The 19,998-nt window shown below is 41.6% G+C and overlaps 1 protein-coding gene across 4 annotated transcripts; it reads right to left on the reverse strand.

Annotated features, from left to right (window-relative positions):
* Positions 1-927: 927 nt before the first annotated feature.
* On the reverse strand, positions 928-16,056 carry si:ch211-114c12.2 (uncharacterized protein LOC336578 homolog). 4 transcript variants are annotated; one of them, XM_048231106.1, is made up of 8 exons: positions 15,821-16,056; positions 12,793-12,857; positions 10,173-10,940; positions 8,922-9,614; positions 5,708-5,905; positions 2,612-2,675; positions 2,072-2,244; positions 928-1,955 (listed from the first exon to the last, which is right to left on the reverse strand). In XM_048231106.1, exons 2-7 carry the CDS (start codon positions 12,831-12,833, stop codon positions 2,092-2,094), a joined length of 1,917 nt encoding a protein of 638 aa, XP_048087063.1. In that variant the 5' UTR covers positions 12,834-12,857; positions 15,821-16,056; the 3' UTR covers positions 928-1,955; positions 2,072-2,091. The 4 variants fall into 4 exon arrangements, 3 of the variants coding, with proteins under 3 accessions (XP_048087063.1, XP_048087053.1, XP_048087043.1); XM_048231096.1 differs by having other exon boundaries at positions 2,072-2,241; positions 10,140-10,940; XM_048231086.1 differs by having other exon boundaries at positions 10,140-10,940.
* Positions 16,057-19,998: the final 3,942 nt, after the last annotated feature.

Here is a 19,998-nt window from a genome sequence, read left to right on the forward strand (position 1 = left end):
GACATTACATTTTGAAGTTGTAATTTACCACTGGCAGCAGAACAGTGTCTGTGCTGTGATGTGTGCAGAAACCAAATTGAAAGGGCTAATAGTTTATTTTCTGTGAGAAAGGAGTGAAGTTGTCAAACAACCACTCTTTCCTGTACTTTAGCCAAAAAGGGGAGGTTGGAGATGGGATGGAAGTTAGATAGAGAGGTGGGATCTGAATCAGGATTCTTTTAAATGGGGGAAACTGCAGCAGTTTTAGGTGGGAATAACACTAGAGTTGAGACAAGAGTTAACCAATAATGCTATTGGTTCACCGATGGCCATGGTGCATGCCTTGAATAAGGGGGTGGGGGCAGGGTCAAGCTGACACAAGGAGGGGATTTAGTGATATTAGAGACAGCAAGGGAGTCAACAGGTGTGAAATGGGTAAGTTTAGGGCCCTGAGGAGAATATAGAGACTGAGCAGAAGGTTGAAAACAATGGTAGGTTTACTTAATTTTGTCATCAAAGAAATTTAAGACACTGTTCAGCTTTCTTGAGGCAGGCAGCCGCAGGAGTTTATCAATAGTCCTGAAGAGTGTTTTTGGCCTCGACTTAGAGCAGTTGATGATTGATTAAGGTCACCAAGCACAATAACAGCAGGGCAAAGAAGTGAGGTTCATTCAGTTCCGACAGAAAATTAGCTGATGGTTTTGGGGGCAACAACCACATAATTTGCCGCTTTTGTTAGTCAATATAATAATAAAGGTTACTATAACACTGTAGGTTTGTGGGTATTACCTAGAAATAAATCAGTTTGGTTTGAATTCTGCAAATATTGATGACCACAGGAAACTGGGGGTCCCAAAGCCAGACCAGGTAACCACCACTGACGTAGGTTATGACTAACAGACTTGATGTTGGACAGATCCCCTTATGCTAATAACAAACACCACCCACTGCAAAACAAAATGATTTATTGCAAAATCTGTTTTAGGCAATATTCTCTTAAAAAAAAAAAAAAAAAAACGATTGCTTATCTTATTACAGCCTTTTTGTGCAACAATACTGAACAAAACTTTCAAAGGACAGTCCTGCAACCATACTAATGCATGTGTATGAATTTAGTATATATACATATAGACAAAACAGCTCACATCCTGACCGTTTTTACATGGTTTTCTCTTGACAAAAAGGAAGACAATTATGAAATTGCTTAAACGGGACAGAAAAAAATAACAGCAGTAGTTAAAAAAAAGTTGATTTCATAAAGCAGGGGCAAAACTGGGGGGGTTACCAGGATAAGAATGCCAGATTAATTTCCATGATGTATGGTTTAATAAACCTACACATTGATCATTTCTGCTTCATGGATAAAGGATGATTTTTTACTAGATAAATTATACATTTTTTATAACTTTCTTTTTTTGTTTTTTATACAATTGCATGTGACATATTTATGTCCCAATAGTACAAATGGTGATCTGTTGATAAAGTGGCATTTTAAATAACTGTACAGAAGTCCACTTTGTCTGCAAAACCCTCACAAAAATAACTGAAATACCCAGATTTGTTTCCAATAAAGAAATAAAAATAAAATCACATGCCAATACTGTTAGGCAGACAAAATGCTTTTTAAACACAAAATAAATAAAATCACTCTAAGAATACTAAAAGAGATTATGTTTTAGCAGCTAAACCATTTCCCCATCACGTTTTCAGTATGTTCATTTCACAAATAAAAAAGAATTGCAGTCAAACTTAAACTTTAACAGCCACGGTTCCACAATCAAATTAAAGAATCGTATCAGTTTGAATGATGGGGCATTTGTGAATATACAATCAAATTACCAGAAAGACAGATAATTAACTCTTTATTAATGACGAGTTTTAAAAAGATTTTATTCTTCAGCCTCAAGAAAAGGATTTTCAATCTCTCCAGCAACAAACAGTGTGTATCCAAGAAAGGAAAAGTGTCTTCTGAAAGCCTATAAAACAAACATATATAATCTAAGAAAATCATTCACAAATACACATACACACAAATACACATACACAACAATTTGTCACCACATTTCAAGTGGATATCTGAGCAAAAGATCACCTTTATAGCACCGTCAGATATCACCAGCGCCGGTGGCTGGTGCTCTGCTGTGTTTGGCTGACAGGAGCAGGCGCAGGAGCAGGCGGAGGCACAGGCACGGGCGGAGCCCTCTGACGCAGGAGGCGGTACTTAGAGACTATGCTGTGGCTGCGCCTCGTTGCCACAATAGCCTGCTGAATGGATAAACAAAATGGATAACAAAGTCAACATGGCCGCTGAAAAAGCAATTTACAATAACAATGCAAGGTGGTTTACCAAAAAGAAACCAAAAAACGAAAATCATGTTCAGTATCATGATTAAAAACATTGAATGACTTTGGTTTTGGTGTAAACTCATCCATAGGTTTAATTCCTAATATTGATTTTGTATATGTGTGTGTTAAGGATAATTTATGCTCAACATTACAAACATAAAGATAGGGCCTTCTGTCTATACTCTGCATTCATTTCATCCGTTCACTTCAAGTTTACGGACGAAGCAAATCAGTGAATGAAGGACATTTCCATTTTTGTGTGAAGAGGGACCTAGGATCTACTCACCAGCTGTCCAAACTTCCTCAGAGGTCTAATGGTCTTTAGACTCATAAGTGGTCGTCTGACAAGCCTGCAGGAGACATATGACAAAAATTAAGCCCAGCTAACCCTTGCTAAATATCCCTCAGTTTGGAATGACTATATGGTGCCTTAAACTGCTAAATCGATCTTCTACCTTAACCAGCTAAAACAGTTTTCTGGCCCTCAGGATGGCTTGCCAGACCCAAGCACTGTTGTTATTAACTGTGGTTAATGCTTGAGTAGGGGTGTGACGAGATCTTGTGATACTACAACGTTAAGATATTTCTCGTCAAGGTAAAAATTAGGGCTGTCAAAATAACTGATTAATTAATTTGAGAAAAAATAACTGATTAAAAAAAATAACGCAGATTAATCGATTCTGTATGACCTTTGACCCCGAGCCGTTGTAGTCAGTAACCATTAGACTGTAAAATGAAGGAGAGAGAAGAAAATGTGCTGCCTAGATCATTGATTGGAACATTTACTTTTCAAAAACGGCTTGATGGTGTTGATAATAATAAAGTGTTAATTAAAATAAAGTCCTCTGCAATGTATGTGATAAAAAAAAACTTCTTCCCGAAGCACTTTTGAATTTATTTCCTCAGCATATTAGGTCATATCATAGATTATTATGGCCATTATTAAAATAATAATAAGAGTTTTTGAACTTTAATGTCACTAATGCTGATTATTCAATGATTCATTTGAATTTAAATATTTAAAATACTTTCACAGCAAAAAACATATGCGATTAATTTAGATTAATTAATCACAGAGTATGTAATTAATTAGATTAATTTTTGTAATCGATTGACAGCCCTAGTAAAATCTGTCTTGTGGAGTAGTATTCAGCTGTAGCCAGCATGACTGATGAGTCTGACGAAGTTAGCATAGAAGATGCCCCAGCTACTTTTACATTTTTTGTGTAGCAGCATTTTGGGTATCTGCTGGAAACAATGATACCACTCAATTACACTGTTTCCCCTAAAACACTGTAGCTTATTACACAGCTCTTCACAATGCAAGTAGAACGCTCCATTGACTTGAACGGGATTTCCCAAAGTTCTAGCGGTCATTATTTTCGACTAGAGGACCTAGTAATGACCTAATAATGACCGCTGTCAATGGCAACGGAGTTTGTGCTTCTAATTCAGGTCTTTCATATCACTCCGCAACTACTGGAACTTCATTCAAAAGCGAAAAGCAGACGGTTGATCAGCTGTGTTCTAAAGAATGTTTGATTCAAGTTCAGTGTGTGTTACATGGTAACAAATAGGTTATAGCCTAGGCTATGTAGGCTAAATAGTCATATTGTGGGGAATTTATTGTTTTGTTTTGGCAAGTAGCCGTGTAATAAGCGGGATAATGTATAGAACGCCGGTCATTATTGGGAAAATAAGTCCCTTCAGGGCACAGAACAAGACCTGTCGGGACTTATTTTCCCAATAATGACCGGCGTTCTATACATTATCCCTTACATAACCGCTACCTTAAGAAAGCCTATGCTTCCATGTGCCACAGCGCTTATTTCGGTCTTGCACAGCTGACTTGAAAAACATAAAGTTAGCAAGGTTTAGGCGGGGGATCACATTAGCCAGCGGCAAGAGGCAGGTTTCCTATTGTTCTCTATGGTTCGGCAGCGGAACGGTGGCAACGCTGGTGTAACGCTAGCGCTGAACAAGCTGAGCGTTGAACTTGGTTCAACCTTTTTCAAAGCGCAACACGATCGATTCAATTGACAAACCGTTTGTGTTACTTAGGAACGAGATAAAACGTATTATGGTCTGAGCGTTGCGTTAGCCGCTGCCGCTTGCCAATGTGATTCCCGCCTTATGGATCCGTGTTGAATCTACGCAGCCTAATACCATCGCACAAATGGTTCTCCATTGAAAATATAGCTCACCTAACCTGTGCAAGTGGCATACACTTGGTGGCTTGCATGTTACTGTAGCTCTGCACCTCACCTAGGCTGGGTGAGCTCAGACTGATCTGACGGCGATTTCTTTTTAGTCCTGCAGCTCAGGCTAGAAACCCGTGCATCTTTTGCTGCTTCCGTTACAATTTTGCCGGGACCAATCACAAGCTGGCTTATCCACCTGGCGCGCTATTGGCAGGTTTAAACCAGAGATTTCGCGTCACTCTGCAAACGTCACCCTGGTTCGTTGGTCAGATTGGTGAATGACTATCCAATTGCGTACAGAGTCATTTGAACTATGCCCGTTGATCACGCCTCTTGTGCAGTAGAAAATACATAGCGTACTCCCCAGACCAATGTTCAATCTTAAAAGATTGAGCTTGGTCTGGTGAAAGCCAGACTACACTTCACCGAGAGTTGATGGAAAACAAAACTCTGTGGAGGGAGTGATGTCACACTCATAAAGGAGCCACACCCCTTTTAGAAGTGTCTACAGACAGTCTTATGGTAACTTGTCTGATTTTACTAACTATGGAGAGATAAGGTGGAGGCAGTGCAAAATAGTCTTGTTGATAATTTGTTGAAATTAAATGAGGTGACATTGAAATGTAGAAACATTTCAGTTTGAAATATCCTGCTATTTCATATTTTATGTGATACTCACTATTATTTATTTTTAGGCTTGTTGAAAAAAAAAAAAGAAAACTTATTCTAATTCAATGCATTTTTATGCTAGCCTAACAATTCTTTTTGGTAGCAATATCAATATCGGCAAGTAAACAAATGTAAATAGACTACTTGCACTCGGTTTGAAATAAATATCACTCATTACAAATTTTCAAAATATAGTACACCTGGATTGTTTTGCATTCTGTGACTTTCAGTCTATAAAAGGCTATTTTTCCAGTGATGTATTTCATCATTGAAGATTTCTTAAAAAATAGAGTTAAAACATCGTCTCGTCTTTTTCTTGTGAACCCAGTATCACGCATCGTCTCATAGGCTGAGTGTATCGTCACACCCCTATTAACGAGCATTGGCTATTTGTTTTCAAATTAAATAAAAATTAGCATCGCTAGCCATCACCTGTTTGCCATGTGATAGGAACGATTATAAACCCACTGAGCCACCTGTTAACTCCTCACCCCGCTGGGCTTAGCACACACCTCTTGTTTTGAAGGCTCTGATCCTGTGCCGGGGCAGTGGCCTCAGGTGGTGGCTCCTGTGGACCACTGATGAGGTCACTCTGGATATCCGAAGTCTCTTTAGCATCTCCCTGGTCATCACAATCCCCGTCATTTTCAGCCTGCCAATGGGACACCACCACCAGATCACTTGGAAGATGCTGGTCCAATGGGATTGGGCTAAGTGGATATATCAGAGTCCCACAGAAAATGGAGTCACAAAATAATCAGACAACAAGAAAATCCCCCCCACTTCACACATAACAGAACAGAACAAAAAGGTATCTTTTGCAGGATAAAGGGAATGGATTAACTATAATGAAAGTGTGTTAGAGGGTATGTTCAACAGTTTGGATAACTTTTTAAAACATGTACGCATGAAAGTATAAGGGTGGGACTACTGTCATTTTCTAAAATTGCTGTCAAGTTTTTAATAATTTAAAACTATTAAAAGGCTTTATATTTGCAATCTATACTTTTGAAAGGCAGACACACGACACGTTCTCTATAGCATCTCATCTCTTTAAAGGCCCTCCAACACTAAAAAAGGACAACCAATGAGTTTTTTTTTACATATACTTACACCAAACAACTCCAAACTCCAAGCTCTGTATCATTATGACTGTACATCAAACGGGGGGAGGGGCGGTCAAGGTTGTGTGTTTTTGTGAGTAACCTCTGGTCTTGCAAAAAATGTAGCCAAGGTAGACGAACTTAACCAATCCCTTTTTTCAGGAAAAAATGCATCTTGCGAGTTATCTAGCTTTCAAAGACCTCAGGCACTTTTGTATGTCAGTGTGGCTAGAAGCCTTCTGGCAGGGTGGGGGATTGGGTGGTGAGCTGGTTCCAAACTAGCCTATTTCTTATCCGTCCATCCATCGTTTCTCTAGCTTTTAAAGACCTCAAGCACTTTTGTATGTCAGCATGGCTAGAAGCCTTCTGGCAGGGTGGGGGATTGGGTGGTGAGCTGGTTCCAAACTAGCCTATTCCTTATCCGTCCATCAATCGTTTCTCTTGTTCCTTCGGAGAGGCTTCCGGAGAGGTTCCTTCCTCTGATTCTTGGTTAAACTTGTGTGTACTTCATCTCAAGGGTACTTCAAACATATAGCCATGCCATAGGAGTGTTGTGTCGTTTGTATAGAGCAGCAACCATAACTCTGAGTTAGTCCATTCTCAATATGCTTCTTAGCAAAAGGATCATAAAATCTTGGCTACCAAGGCAGATATTCTGTCGCATGGCTTGACTTAAGGGGATTCAAGACTTCATGTCCCTGCATGGGAAACATTGTTGATTTTCTGATTTCCTCATCATCTGATTGTTGCTACACGGGATACATTGATGATGTTCTGATTTACCCATCGTCTAGGTTCTGATTTACCGTTTGTTTCGGAGTCGCTACATGGGATACCTTGATGATGTTCTGATTTATCCATTGTGTAGTTATAGAGTCTTGACTTCTCTCTCTGCAACGTCACGCCTCCACGCGGTTATTTGCCAACATCAGCTTGATTAAGATCTTCATTAGCTTCAAACCACTTTGTTCCACTCATATGAAGTTAAATCAAGTGGCCTGTTTCACCATGCTTTAATCTAGGTCATGGTCAACTTCAGTCTTGGCATTTGGTATAAGTGCCATCTTGGATTGATTGCTTGAAGAGCCAGGAGCAGGTGAGGACTCACAGTCCAAATGGTCACAGTTACTTGGGTAGCAGAAACAACAGATTCAGAAAATGTGCGGGCACCAGATCTGATGTGTGAGGTCGAAGAAGTTTAATTCTTCATTCCTCACCGGTTCTTCTGGGACAGAAATGCGATCGGTCATTTTGTGCATGGACCTTCCACTTTTCTGAACAGAGGGGGTGCCTAATGCTTCGTAGCTAATTTATAACAATCAGAAGGAAACAGGTGGGCTAAATGGAATGGTACATATTCAATTCCTCTATCGGTTCATAAAATATCAGCCATACTGAATCTTGGTCTTGGTAATAAAGTATATTCCATAGTCCATGACTACAAGTGGCCTACAGTGATCTTCTTGCCACTGCACTATACTCTGCAAAAATCACAAGTCATGAATCAGATGTACTGAAAATACCAATGCTAGTGACTTTGGGTATCAGTGGGGTCCATCAGGGCTTGCTGCAGAATCTCAGTCACTGTAGTAGAATTTGATCAGATATAGTCTTCAGACATCAAGAACCATCTTGCATAAGCTGCTTTAGTTCAGTTCAATTTTTGTTTCAGCTGTTCAGATATATTAATATGGCAAAGGGTGCTTAACGGTTGGCCAGGTGTTAACTTATAACATGGCAAAGGGATAGTCAGGTGTTAAGCTACATAATGACGAAGGGTACCTCAGTCAAAAAATTCTAACTGGCACTACCACTCTGACTGAATGACAGGGGTAGTTTTTCCAGATGTAGGGGTCCAATAAAAGCCTAGTGCTGTACTTGAACTTTGTGCAGATGAAGACCAAACTTAATTCGCAACACCATTGAAAGGACTCTTCATGCATTTATATACTTTCTTTCCTCGCAATCTTCATTCACCGTCCTCCAAAGCTCTGACCATGTTGGGGTTGGGTGGAGGCCACTGGGTGGGGAGTCTTTCATTTGCATCTCACGCTGTTACATTACAGAAGAACGGGCAACATCATAATTTCAGTGACACTGGTGACGACATCCCAGCCCCGGAGTTTGTTATGGAAGTACACAGAACAGCTTCTCTGCTTGCACAGTTACCGGAGTGAACAGTTACATGTGTATACGCAGGATCAATTAATTCGTCCTGGTCTCTGATTGCAAGCTGGGGGAAGACATTCCTGGATTCTGGATAGTCTGCTGATGACCCTGTAGGTTGACTTCTGGGTTGAAATGAGTGATCCCTCTCCATCTTCAAACCTGCTGGTTATCACCATGCTTCACCACGTATCACTCAAAAAAAATCTGGTCTGTTTTTCTCATTACTCAGTTTTCATTCCTTTACTTCACCAGCCCCTTATAGCTGTAAACGGCGACGTCTCTGAAACTTAACAGTAGCCAGCTTTTTTGTTGTTTGCTCTTAGGTCGGTAATTAGATATGCAGATAGCAGAACAGGAGCCTATAAGCATGACGTGGCCGTCGGTAGGATTTGGAACAAGGCCAAAGGTGTGGTCTGTTAGCTGTTAAGGTGGAGGGTAGGGAGGGATACCATACCTGTGCCGGCTGGAGGATCGCCGGTATTGGGGTGATCTGGGCTGATCTTGATCGCCATCAGACACAGGGTTCTCAGGGTCTGGGCTGTGATCGGAGCTGGCTTTCCTGGAAGGGCTTGACCTTTTGGGAAACTTCCTGGCTGGGGCCGCCTCATGATGCTCTGTTGTCTGTTGCCGGGGAAACGGTCTGTAGGCCATGCGATTCTGCAGCGGGGCAGGGCGCCCTCTTATGGCAGGGGGAGGAGGGGGCATAGTCTTAAAACGGGCAACAGACTCCTCACGAAATTTCCGGTTCTTCATTAGGCGGCTCTTGTCACGTAAAGACAAGCCACGCCCCCCAAAGCCTCTGAGGGGAGGGGCCACTGATGGGTCCCGTCGAAAATGCCTGAAAAGAGGTGGGGGTGGGCGTGGCTGTTCCAGCATTTCTGGATACTTCCGCTTGTAGCCAGAGCTTCCTCTGTCAGGACCTCTCGGGGTCTGGTGGCTCTGGAATCTCCGTGCAGCTGATAGCTTTGAGGGGTGAGGCCCAGGAGGTGGTCCAGCTTTCCATGAGGGCGTGTGTGGTGGGGGCCTGTACTGAGAAGGGTTAGGGGGTGGCCAGTGCTCTGGCTCGTTACCATGGCGGCCTGACCCCATGCGCTCCCTCTCTCGGCTTCTCCTCTCGTTGCAATCCCTCCCAGTGGATGAAGACCACCTGCACATCCATTACAAACAAAACAATCAATAAATGGGAGAGGGGGGTTACAGTTATCATTAACACAGAGGGTAAGGCCCAGCCTGCCTTCCACACTTCCCACTGGTTTACTGTTTTACCATGATGTTAGGGGACAGTTACGATCCCTTAAACTAGTGTAAAGCTTCATACTCCATTTCCTGAAAGCATCCTAACATCAAATGACTTCATCAAAGCAGCAAAGGGCCATCCTTTCTTATTTCTCTTTTTCTGCTTTTGCTTATGGGTCATGAACTGCTCCATTGAGGGTTAACATCTCATCTTCTTGAAGAACAGCTTAGAAATGAAGCATATACTTCAGCAAAGCCATGACTATGGAGCTTTTGGAATAAGCGGATATATTTTTCCAATTCCTGCACAGTGAATATTTTCTACATTTTATCCACCTCCCACTTTCACATTGTGCCTCCTCTCTTAATTCGTCAACACCATTTTTCGGCACAGGCTTGAGTATTGCGCCCCTTAATTTGGACTTGCTTTGTTTACCCAGCTTGCACCACAACTTGAGGACTCTGGTACCTCTCTCGGCTGTGAAACTCTCGCTCTTTTCTCAAGGGGGAGTCAGACGGACAGCGGCCCTCGCCATTCCGTGGCTGAGGGTGGTGGGGTCGAGTGCTGGTGTAAGGGTGGCTCCTGTCTGGGCCTCTCTCACTCCAGAAAGTCTCCCTACCACAGCCGTTACCAGAACCACGGCCCCGGCGACCTCTGCCCCTGCCACGGCCTCTATCTCCTGCCTGGCTGACATGCTGGGGTTTGGGCGGAGGCCGGGAGGGGTAGCTGGGAGACTGGGACCTGCCCCAGGGCCGCTCCTCCTGTCTGGTGGGGGGCCGGAAGGGACTCCTGTGATGGGGGGGCTGTGGATGGACCTGCTTGTGGCTCCGATGGTCTGGAATCGGGGGGCGGGACTCAAACCTTCTAGGTCCTCCGTCATACTGCCTGTGGTGCGATCGGCCCGAGGCGGGTTCATGGGGTGAAGGTCTGCGTTGGGCAGGGCCTGGTCTGTTTGCTGGGTCTCCATAGTGACGGTGGCTGTCGGAGGGCTGGGAAGCGTATCCCATGTAACTCTCCTGGCTCTTGGTCTGCCAGGAAGACTGTCCACGGTCCCGGCCCTGAGGGCTCTTCTGTTGCCATGGCGCTGACTGTCTGTCAGGGTAGGGGGCCTTGCGGCCCCTGTTAGGAGCCTCTCTCCAACTGGGAGGGGCCTTCCCAGGACCGCCTCCTCTACCACTACGGAAGGGCCGGGGATGTTCTCCACCATTCTGAGAACCGAAGTCACTCATGTAGGATCTAGTGAGAAACACAAGTATAAACACATCAAGATATCTTATGAAAGAAAGGCTACAGACTTTACATAGCATTTGCGAAGACTGACATCAACATCACAATCTTTACTTTTTCATATCAATCTTTAAAACCACTGTTTACACAGGCAGGATGTAACTGACAAGTTGTTCCAATGGGTGGAAGTAACTGAAACAAACCCAAGCCGTACAGAAAGACACCTGTGCCAACTGCAGTCAACATTCTGAACAGTCAGATTTACTGAAAGGCCATTTTTCATAACCTCAGAGAAGTATTATACACTACTTTAGAACTACTATATACTATAGTTCTCTTTTGTAAAGAACATATTATACACATCATCTCTTTTCCCTCTATTCGGTCATGAAACAGGCTATGTGAAATAAAGGTGAAATTAGATGGCACCGATATGGAATTTTAGGGCAGATAACAATAACCGATATTTATTGGTTTGTTGTGGCCAATACTGATACGATAACCAATACTATTGCTCTTAAAAAAAACATTGTGAAAAGTGATTGAGGGGCAGCATTTAATAAGCATCATTTAATTGCAGTAATTTTTTCCTACCACCAATGATCGATAGGACTCATAATTAGTGATGGGCAAATGAAGCTTTGGTGAACCACTAAACCACAGCAGTGTGAAGCTAGCAACACTAATGAAAAAATCCAATATGGCTGCCACATGTAGATTTTTCCTTTTTCTTGTAGAAGTCCTTACCCAAACCAGTATATGTAACCAAAAATATTGGTTTGCTAAGGACTTTTATGTTGAAAAATGTATGTGTGGCGGCCATCTTTTTGCTTTTCAGCTAGTGTCGCTAGGTTCACACTCCTGTGGTTCAGTGGTTCACCAAAGCTTCATTTGCCCATCACTACTCATAATTGTGCTCAATGGTACAGCAGTCAACAAAATAGCAGTATCCTAGCCCTATGTGTGGCTCCTTTAAGTGAACCTGGCGTCAGTGAATTAGGAGTGAGTGGCTAGCGACAGTGTATGAATCGTTTTCATTTAGGAGTAAACACTCATAAACTGCCAAACTGGGAAAAAGATATAGCGACCAAATCAGAGTTTGTGAGGGAAACTTATGTTTAGTTTCAACTGTGGGTAACTGAATAAAGCTGCAACTCCTCAGACAATAGCCTCTCTTATGTCCGTCTACTCTGTTGCGCACAACCTGCTGCAGGAGAAATGAAAGGGGTTAGCCCCGATGGTTTTAATAACCTATAATGAGGACCTGTCTGGAACTGAAGCAGGAATGGTTAGCATATTTTCTTGGTAATATGGACAGATAATAATATTTAATTTTTTTCACTTATCGGCCAATAATATATCGTCCGCCGATATATTGTGCATCCCTTGGTGAAATAAATTCAAATGAGTGTCTAAAGACTAATTAGAGTCATCATTATTTTAGTATGCAAACAAATAACAGGCCATTAATGATGGCAACCAAAACCTCACAACTTTTAAAAGTTAATGTTGAGCCCTGTGAAACAATCAAGGGTAACATCCAGGCTTCCGCGAAAAAATATGATTTTATTAGGTTGAGGCCACAAGTGAGTAGTAGGATAACAATTGTCTTAAAGGCTACTCTGAATAGCGGAATATATTTCTAAGTAGGCCAGAAATTCACAACTTTTTCCAAGACTTTCTCCCAAATATCCATACTTTTCCAGGTCTGGAAACAGAAATTCATAATTGCACACTTTCCCAGAAGGAATTTATAACTGCACACTTTTTAAAACAGTCTGATGTTAAAATGAGGAAGTATCTCAAAACAGAGAGGGAGAGGAAGTAAGAGAGAAAAAGAGAAAGAGGGCGGAGCCTTAACCTGTGCTTCATTCGAGGTGATCCTGTACGCGGTCTCACCATGTCTCAGCTTCAGATATGCCCTCTCTGTGGAAAAAGAGACATTTGAGGGGCGGAAAAACACACAAACACACACACACGTTTCACCACTGCCAACATTCCAGTCAAGAAAGACTCTCCTAATAATAGCATTACAACAAGCCCTTATTGCTACGTATGGACATAGCAAAAAGGGTTACCCTGAGAGAGTGGAAATCAGTCTTCCCACCTTGCTTTAAAAAAAATGGCTAAATGACATGGTTTCTTGTCTACACCTTGAAGAGCTGCAGTATCCTCTGTCAGACAACCACCCTAAGTGTCTTACCATCTGGGGACCTTTTAATGATCAAATTAAGAGAGAGATAAGTCAACATGTGATTTAAGGCCTAGTCCACATGTACCAAACAGACTTTTTTTCCTCCGTCTTCCCTGAAACCGTATCAAGAATATTTGCGTCCAAACGGATCCATCTCAACAGAGACGACTCAACACGTTACTTCATATCCCAGGCCTATAGGTGGCACTGTTTCTTTACAGAAATTGACCAAAGCTTGCGCGCTGTAGGCTATAAACAGACAGAATAGGCTACGGCGAAAAGGGCTAGTGCAAGGAAACCAGAATTGTTTGTGTGGACTGATGGTGAACTGTCAACTGTAGTCAACTGTAAAACTCATAAACTTCATTTTTACGGTTTGTGAAGGGTGCAGTCCCGTCCTTTATTTGGCTAACGCAGGTACAAATAATCTCCTTTACTTTCTTTGGTTGTAGGATAGTCCGCGATTCACATTAGTTTTGGCCATCACCGCATAGGCTAGGCTACTAAACGCTAGGCCTACCCAAGTTCTAGGTTATTCCGTCGGCACATTTATAATATTGCTATAATACCTTCGTTAGTAACAGTCAATACTTTTGGCCGCATCAAATCGCGCATTCACATTTAGTGCGCTACCATCAGCTTAACATGAGTTCTAAGCGTCTCTGTATGCTCATATCTGACTTCACTAGACTGTGAATGCATGTGTTTATGTTGTAAGACATGTAAAATAAATGAATGACACCGGCACTACGCACAAATTAATTTAAACTTACACCGCACTTCCCTAATAACTTCTGACTAGTTCTCTCGCGTCACTGACAGTAGTTAGAATGCATAAAAAAAACACTGGGAAAAACACTGTTCAGTCCACCAAGTCATAAGCTATTGGCGCTGCGCAGCACCAGTTGTGATATTTATCCTACTGAGTGTAATCGTAGGTAATGTCATGTATGAAAACTAGTATTGTTAGGCAATAAGTGTCAAGTCCAGGGTAGCTGAGGTGTGGTGATGACATCTTCAATAGGCAAGTATGCGGTTTCGCCGTCCAAACGAATGCACAAGGGCTACGGTTTCAGATTTTTCCACCCTGGGACCAGGTTTCAAAAAAGTGTGGTTACGGTCAGTGCGTTTACAGGATTCGTTTGGACGATCGGCCAAGACGAAGCAAAATCGGTGCGTTTAACCCAAAAAGCGTCTCCGTGAGAACGGGGCCTAAATCATATCAGACTGCATTTTACTGTACAGTGCTGTATTTTTTTGTCTTCTGTGTGAGTCACTTTGCCTTTATTCTGTGTCTTTCTTGACTACATTTGGTACTGACCCCATAGACTTTATTGTTGACTTTAACCCCCTTAGCACCAAAGTTACAAACTTGCCACAAACAATACCACTGATTAAAATAGACGATAGATTCAAAATCTCATGACTTTCTACCACTAGATGGCAGACATCCAGACTTTTGTCATGTCATGTTGTTATTCAAAGTGGAATAACAGGAAGTAAATAGTGGATCCCACATGAGAAGAAGCGTGTTTGTTTGCACTGATGTGAAAGCCATTCTGTTCATGCTGTCCAAGTAAATTAAAACAGATAATATTTTCACTGATTCTACTTCTGAAGCAGAATATCTGCATTTAGGAGATGACAATCGATCTATTGACAGTGATAGTCAAAGATGCGTCTTTGCATGGCGGTGCGTCTAAGTTTGCACAACATTGTCCAATAAGACCATACTTCGACCTTTGCCCAACAGGTGGTGGCAAGGATCAACGTAGTCGTGACAAGGGTCAACGTAGTCGTGGTGTCCGTAATGGACGTCCTGATTGTCTGTGCACTTAAAAATAGATTCAAATATATTTTTTTGCACCAGACTTCTGTGTCGTATGTGTACAGATCGTAACTCTACACTGCAAGAAATCATTGCATCGCTAGGTCAAAATAAAAATATATTCATCTTGTCAATCCTTGATGAAGCATCCAACACAATGAAACACAATAAAGCGGTGGATTTTAACCCACTGAAGGAGACCACACAGGGTGAGAAATATCATTAGAACGTTTTTACGAAGCTACACAAGATAACGCCTTACACGATGGTAAATGTTTTTACTTTAGTTGCATGACAGTCATTATTAGGTGAAGAATGACCAGCCAATAAAATCACGTTTGTAATACAGGTAACATTAAGTTTAGAATACAGGTAACATTAACCTGCTAAGTGGAGGAGGCAAAAGGTTAAGTTCACTGACGTAACGAGCAAACGCTAACGTTACGCTAGCCCAAAACGATATGTCAGCAAAAGGAATGACGGAACTGTGAGCTATATATAGGTTATGCTACGGCATTTAACAATTGCGATTCAATTCTGGACAGTGTCAGCAATATAGCATTGGCTTTAAAATACATCTGTTTACAGACTATGATTTTACTGGATTATGGATGATTAACGTTAGCGAGGCCGTTTATCTGTTGCTAACGTTAACGTTGCTTCAACGTAAACACACGGTCTGCCTAACGTTAACTGACGTATAGCAACTTAAGATTTTACATCAACTAAACTAACGTTATATAGAAACATATACAGAGACAAAAAACTTAACTGACACATTCTATTTCACGATATTTAACACTTTGGCTAGTCGAAGCTAGCTATATAACGTTAGCTTCGCTAGGCTGATGACTAGCACTTACTCACCTTCGGGCCACGTTATATAAATCGAGAGGTGAAGCTGTCTGATACGACACAAGACGGGCAAGATTGACGTGTTAAACAACAGCAATCTGACGGTTTTATTTACACTTCAACTAACTTCATAACTTCCTAACAACTGAACTGCAACGTTGATCGCCCAACAAATGTTTGTTTTCAGAACAGAACGGTGTTCTAAGGCCTGCAGCGTTCGTGAGCAGACAGCTCAACTTCCGCCTACGATTACCCAACATTGTACCAAAATAAAAGTAACCAATCCTCCTTTTTTTTTTTTATTGGCGGTTGGCAAACAATGTTTGGTGTATTACCGCCACCTTGTGAAATGGAGCGTGGGTGTGAAAAATGTATTTCCCTATTCCTACAATCTATTTATTAATCCAGTTATTATAAGAAAGTAAAAAAGACCTAACATACATCTCCAGAATTTCTTTGCAAAATATCATCATATCATATCTTCAAAATGATGATTAAGGTGCCTCTCATGGCAGTAGGCTATCTAGGACATGATTCAATGGCATGCTACATACACTACACTTAAAACAATGTACTATTTAAACCAGTATGCCCAAATCTCATTCTTGAAATTATTTTTCTCCTGTGCACGTCTGTTCGTGCTTCTACATAATGTATTTCCAAGTCATTTATTTTTGGTTTGATAGTCCAACAATACCTTCTGTTATGTCTTTTCTCTCTGAGTCTGAGACAGTTTATGTTGTCTGACTTAAATTATAATATATATCTTCTATAGGCCTACAGGGGTTTTCAACCAGTGGTCCACGAAGACTTTGCTAGTGGTCCGTGATCATGGGTAGGGAAGTGTTCCTTTGTTGTGGACAGGTAGGGTAGAGAAAGGTTCCTTTGTTGTGGAAGAGTAGGGTAAAAAGGGTTCCTTTGTTGGTGAAGAGTAGGGTAGGGTAGGGTAGGGAAGGGTTCCTTTGTTGTGGAAGTGTACCAACAAATTTGTCCACGCCTATATGCAAAACACACAGCCACAAAGTGAAATACTGCTTCTATAGCACACAATAAAGACGCCTCCAATGTCAGAGCTGGGAATTTTGTTTATTCAGAATTATTACTTACATAATTTCAATGCAGTAATTAGCTTTATTCAGCAAATCACCCCAGTGCTATGGGGTTGGTCTGAACAGGCGTGGGCACGTCATGCTGATGAAGCAACAGGCTGGCTCCCTTGGAAGGACGGGGTTACATGCTTCAGACCAATCAGAAACATCCCTTGATGTTTTTCCAAAAACACAAACCAAAATCACCCTAACGTTGACGTTCACTATATGGCACAGTTACATCCCTGGACAAGCCTTGACATAAATACACACCCTACAATCACAATCAACACACACCGTACAAGTCCCTCAATGCCCATCACATGACCACTGGGTTTTAACCGATCACAGATTGTGCCCTTACAAAGGTCTGTTTCCCTAGCAGAGATGCTTTTCTCACTTTTAAAAACTGGGTTTTGTAACATTTCAGAATGTAAAGCATGCTTGCTATGACCTAAGGGAAAAGCTTGGGAATTTTTTTAAAAGCTGTTTAAATAGACTATCTAAATAACTGTATTTATCATTTGAATACACTGCCTAAATCTCTAATTTATAACCCATCGTCTGGATTAAGAGGTTTTTACTGTATTTTTACTGATATTACTTCAGTATTTGTGCATTGTAAGCATTGCGTGATGTTTCTGATTCTTTTACATCTACAGTATTTCATACAGGGAATCTCATTCTGAACAGCAACCCAAATACTGTCCAACTCCAATTTCAAATGGCACGTTATTGAATGACCACTGAATAAAGTAATATAGTGATAACAAAACACGATTTACTGTCACTCAGAGCTGCTGAGAACTATTGGTATGCAGTTAACAAAATGTCTCTTGACTAGGCTACTGGGTATATTCATCAGTTCACAATGGGAATTAGACTAAAGTTCTAGATTCAACATCAGCTAACATGAAGCCCCAAGCTGTGATGATAGAGGCTTCAAGCATGGTTGAAATGCAGTTTCAATCGTACTGCTACAAGTTGCACATTTTGGCCTATCACATATTTTCATCTTAATTACAATTAGAGAAAGGAACACTGATTGATCACCCGCAGGTGTGTGTGTGTACAGTGTGTTTCGTCATTAACCCGTGGTGTCACCTTACATCGACACCACGGAAATACAATCGAAGTCCCTGGGGTCTTTAAGGTTTAGCTGGATTCAGCTAGAATGGAATGAAGGTTTAGCTGGACACAGCTAGAGTGAAGGTTTAGCTTGATACAGCTAGCTTAGAGAGAAGGTTTTGCTGGATACAGCTAGCTTAGAGGGAAGGTTTAGCTGGAGAGAGCTAGCTTAGAGTAAAGGTCTAGTTGGACACTGCTAGCTTAGAGTACATGTTTAGCTGGATACAGCTATCTAAGAGTGAAGGTTTAGCTGGATACGGTCTATGACAACTGAACATGCCTAATGCGCTGAACATATGGCCAAAGCATACCTGATATATTGACTAGGGGCTGAATTATATCCATATCAGCAAGCGTCACCATGTTACCATCAGTCCAGCATGAGCAGTCACATGTGGGTTTGGTCTGTGTACAGCATGCCTATCTGAACGGCCCAAGCATCACATCTTCCATAAGAACAGGGGCAGGTAGAGGTGTACCCCATCACTGAGGGGGCAGTTGGGCCAGGTACAGGGGTAGGTGCAGGAGTTCCCTCTCACGGAGGGGGCAGTTGGGGCTAATCTCATCTCTACATTTAGAGTTGCCCCGACAGCATATTCATTTGAGGCAAACATATTTCGCCTAAATATTCTAAATGACTACCAGACAACCTACTTTATCTTATTCATAATATTTACTCTATTTAGATCTTAACAAGCACAGATGCATATTAATTAGAGGAAAGGTGACATTGCTGATCTCCACTGGTGACAAGCAAAGGATTCGTTAAATTGTTACGGGGTGCATGGGCACTTGGTATATTTGGCAAAACACAAATGTCTACAAGTCTACAAGGTTTTAAACAGATGCCATGCACACACACACACACACACACACACACACACACACACACACACACACACACACATTCCCTCAAACATAATTTACATTCAAAACTCCTTACAAAATAGGACAAAAATGTTTCTCCAAAACTAGTCCTTCTTGTGCCTATTCAGACTATTAGCCAGGGTAACCTCCTCGAGTGCGCTACAGCAATTTCTCAGCACTCTACGCCCGAAGCTGCCATTTCACTTCACCAAACCTAATCCTAGGGAAATCTCTCATCAGAAGCTGCCATTTCACTTGACCAAACCTAACCCTAGGGAAATCTATCATCAGAAGCTGCCATTCTGCTGTCTGTTTTAAATATAGCAAAGCTTTTGGAAATGTTTAACATGTATCATATCTTTTGGAAATTATCAAATATTCCATGGTTGCAGTGGTAATCTAGGATTTTAGGATTAAAGTAAGGTAGTGATGGTTGCTGAACACATTTACTGCTATGGAACTCTTGATTTCTTTAACTAAATCACATCTTTAAGTAACAAAACTGGACAGCTGTTAGTCACAGGAGATTTCCCTATCAAGGATGTGTCAAAGGACCATCTCCTCTTTAAACTTGTATACAGCAAAGGTCTGTAGAAGACCTTGGTCCAATCACAGAAAGCCAAGCACAATACTGCATACAGCACAAGTCCAGGATTTAGCTGGAGACTAAACAGGAGCAGGGCTGTGAGTGTGGACTAAATATGACTCAGGCTCAGGCTATCACTGTTGACTTAAAGGGAGGCTATAGTGGGTCCGTTTAGTGACGGCTATAACAATTAGCTTCCACTCTAATCGCTGGAACTGCCTACATCAGATGTGACAGCAACGTGTACGTTCGTAAAAAAAATTTAGACCAGTCTTCCAAAACTATTTTTAAGCTATGTGAACGGAGCACTTTAGTTGCAGACCCAGTGTAGCCTGGGCCTAAGGCTACAACTATGGGCTTAGGCTATGACTGCTGGTTCAGGCCATGACTATGGGCTTTAGATCATGACTGTTGGCTCAGGATATGACAAACTTTAATAGAGCATTCTAAATGGAGATTGTAGGAGTCTATTCATCTTTATTTTCAATACTGTAATATTCTTTCACATTTTGAGTATTGTT

This window comes from Alosa alosa, chromosome 2 (assembly GCF_017589495.1).
Source record: "Alosa alosa isolate M-15738 ecotype Scorff River chromosome 2, AALO_Geno_1.1, whole genome shotgun sequence".
NCBI lineage: Eukaryota > Metazoa > Chordata > Actinopteri > Clupeiformes > Clupeidae > Alosa > Alosa alosa.

What these genes read in the sequence shown, in the direction of transcription:
- si:ch211-114c12.2 (XM_048231086.1), bottom strand. Translation starts at nt 12,833, where the DNA reads ATGGTGAGACCGCGTACAGGATCACCTCGAATGAAGCACAG. An exon ending in CAAGTTGTGGTGCAAGCTGG is followed by an intron (nt 9,615 to 10,139) that starts GTAAACAAAGCA and finishes ATGGATGTGCAG; the next exon opens with GTGGTCTTCATCCACTGGGA. An exon ending in CAGAGCCTTCAAAACAAGAG is followed by an intron (nt 2,676 to 5,707) that starts GTGTGTGCTAAG and finishes TGTCTCCTGCAG; the next exon opens with GCTTGTCAGACGACCACTTA.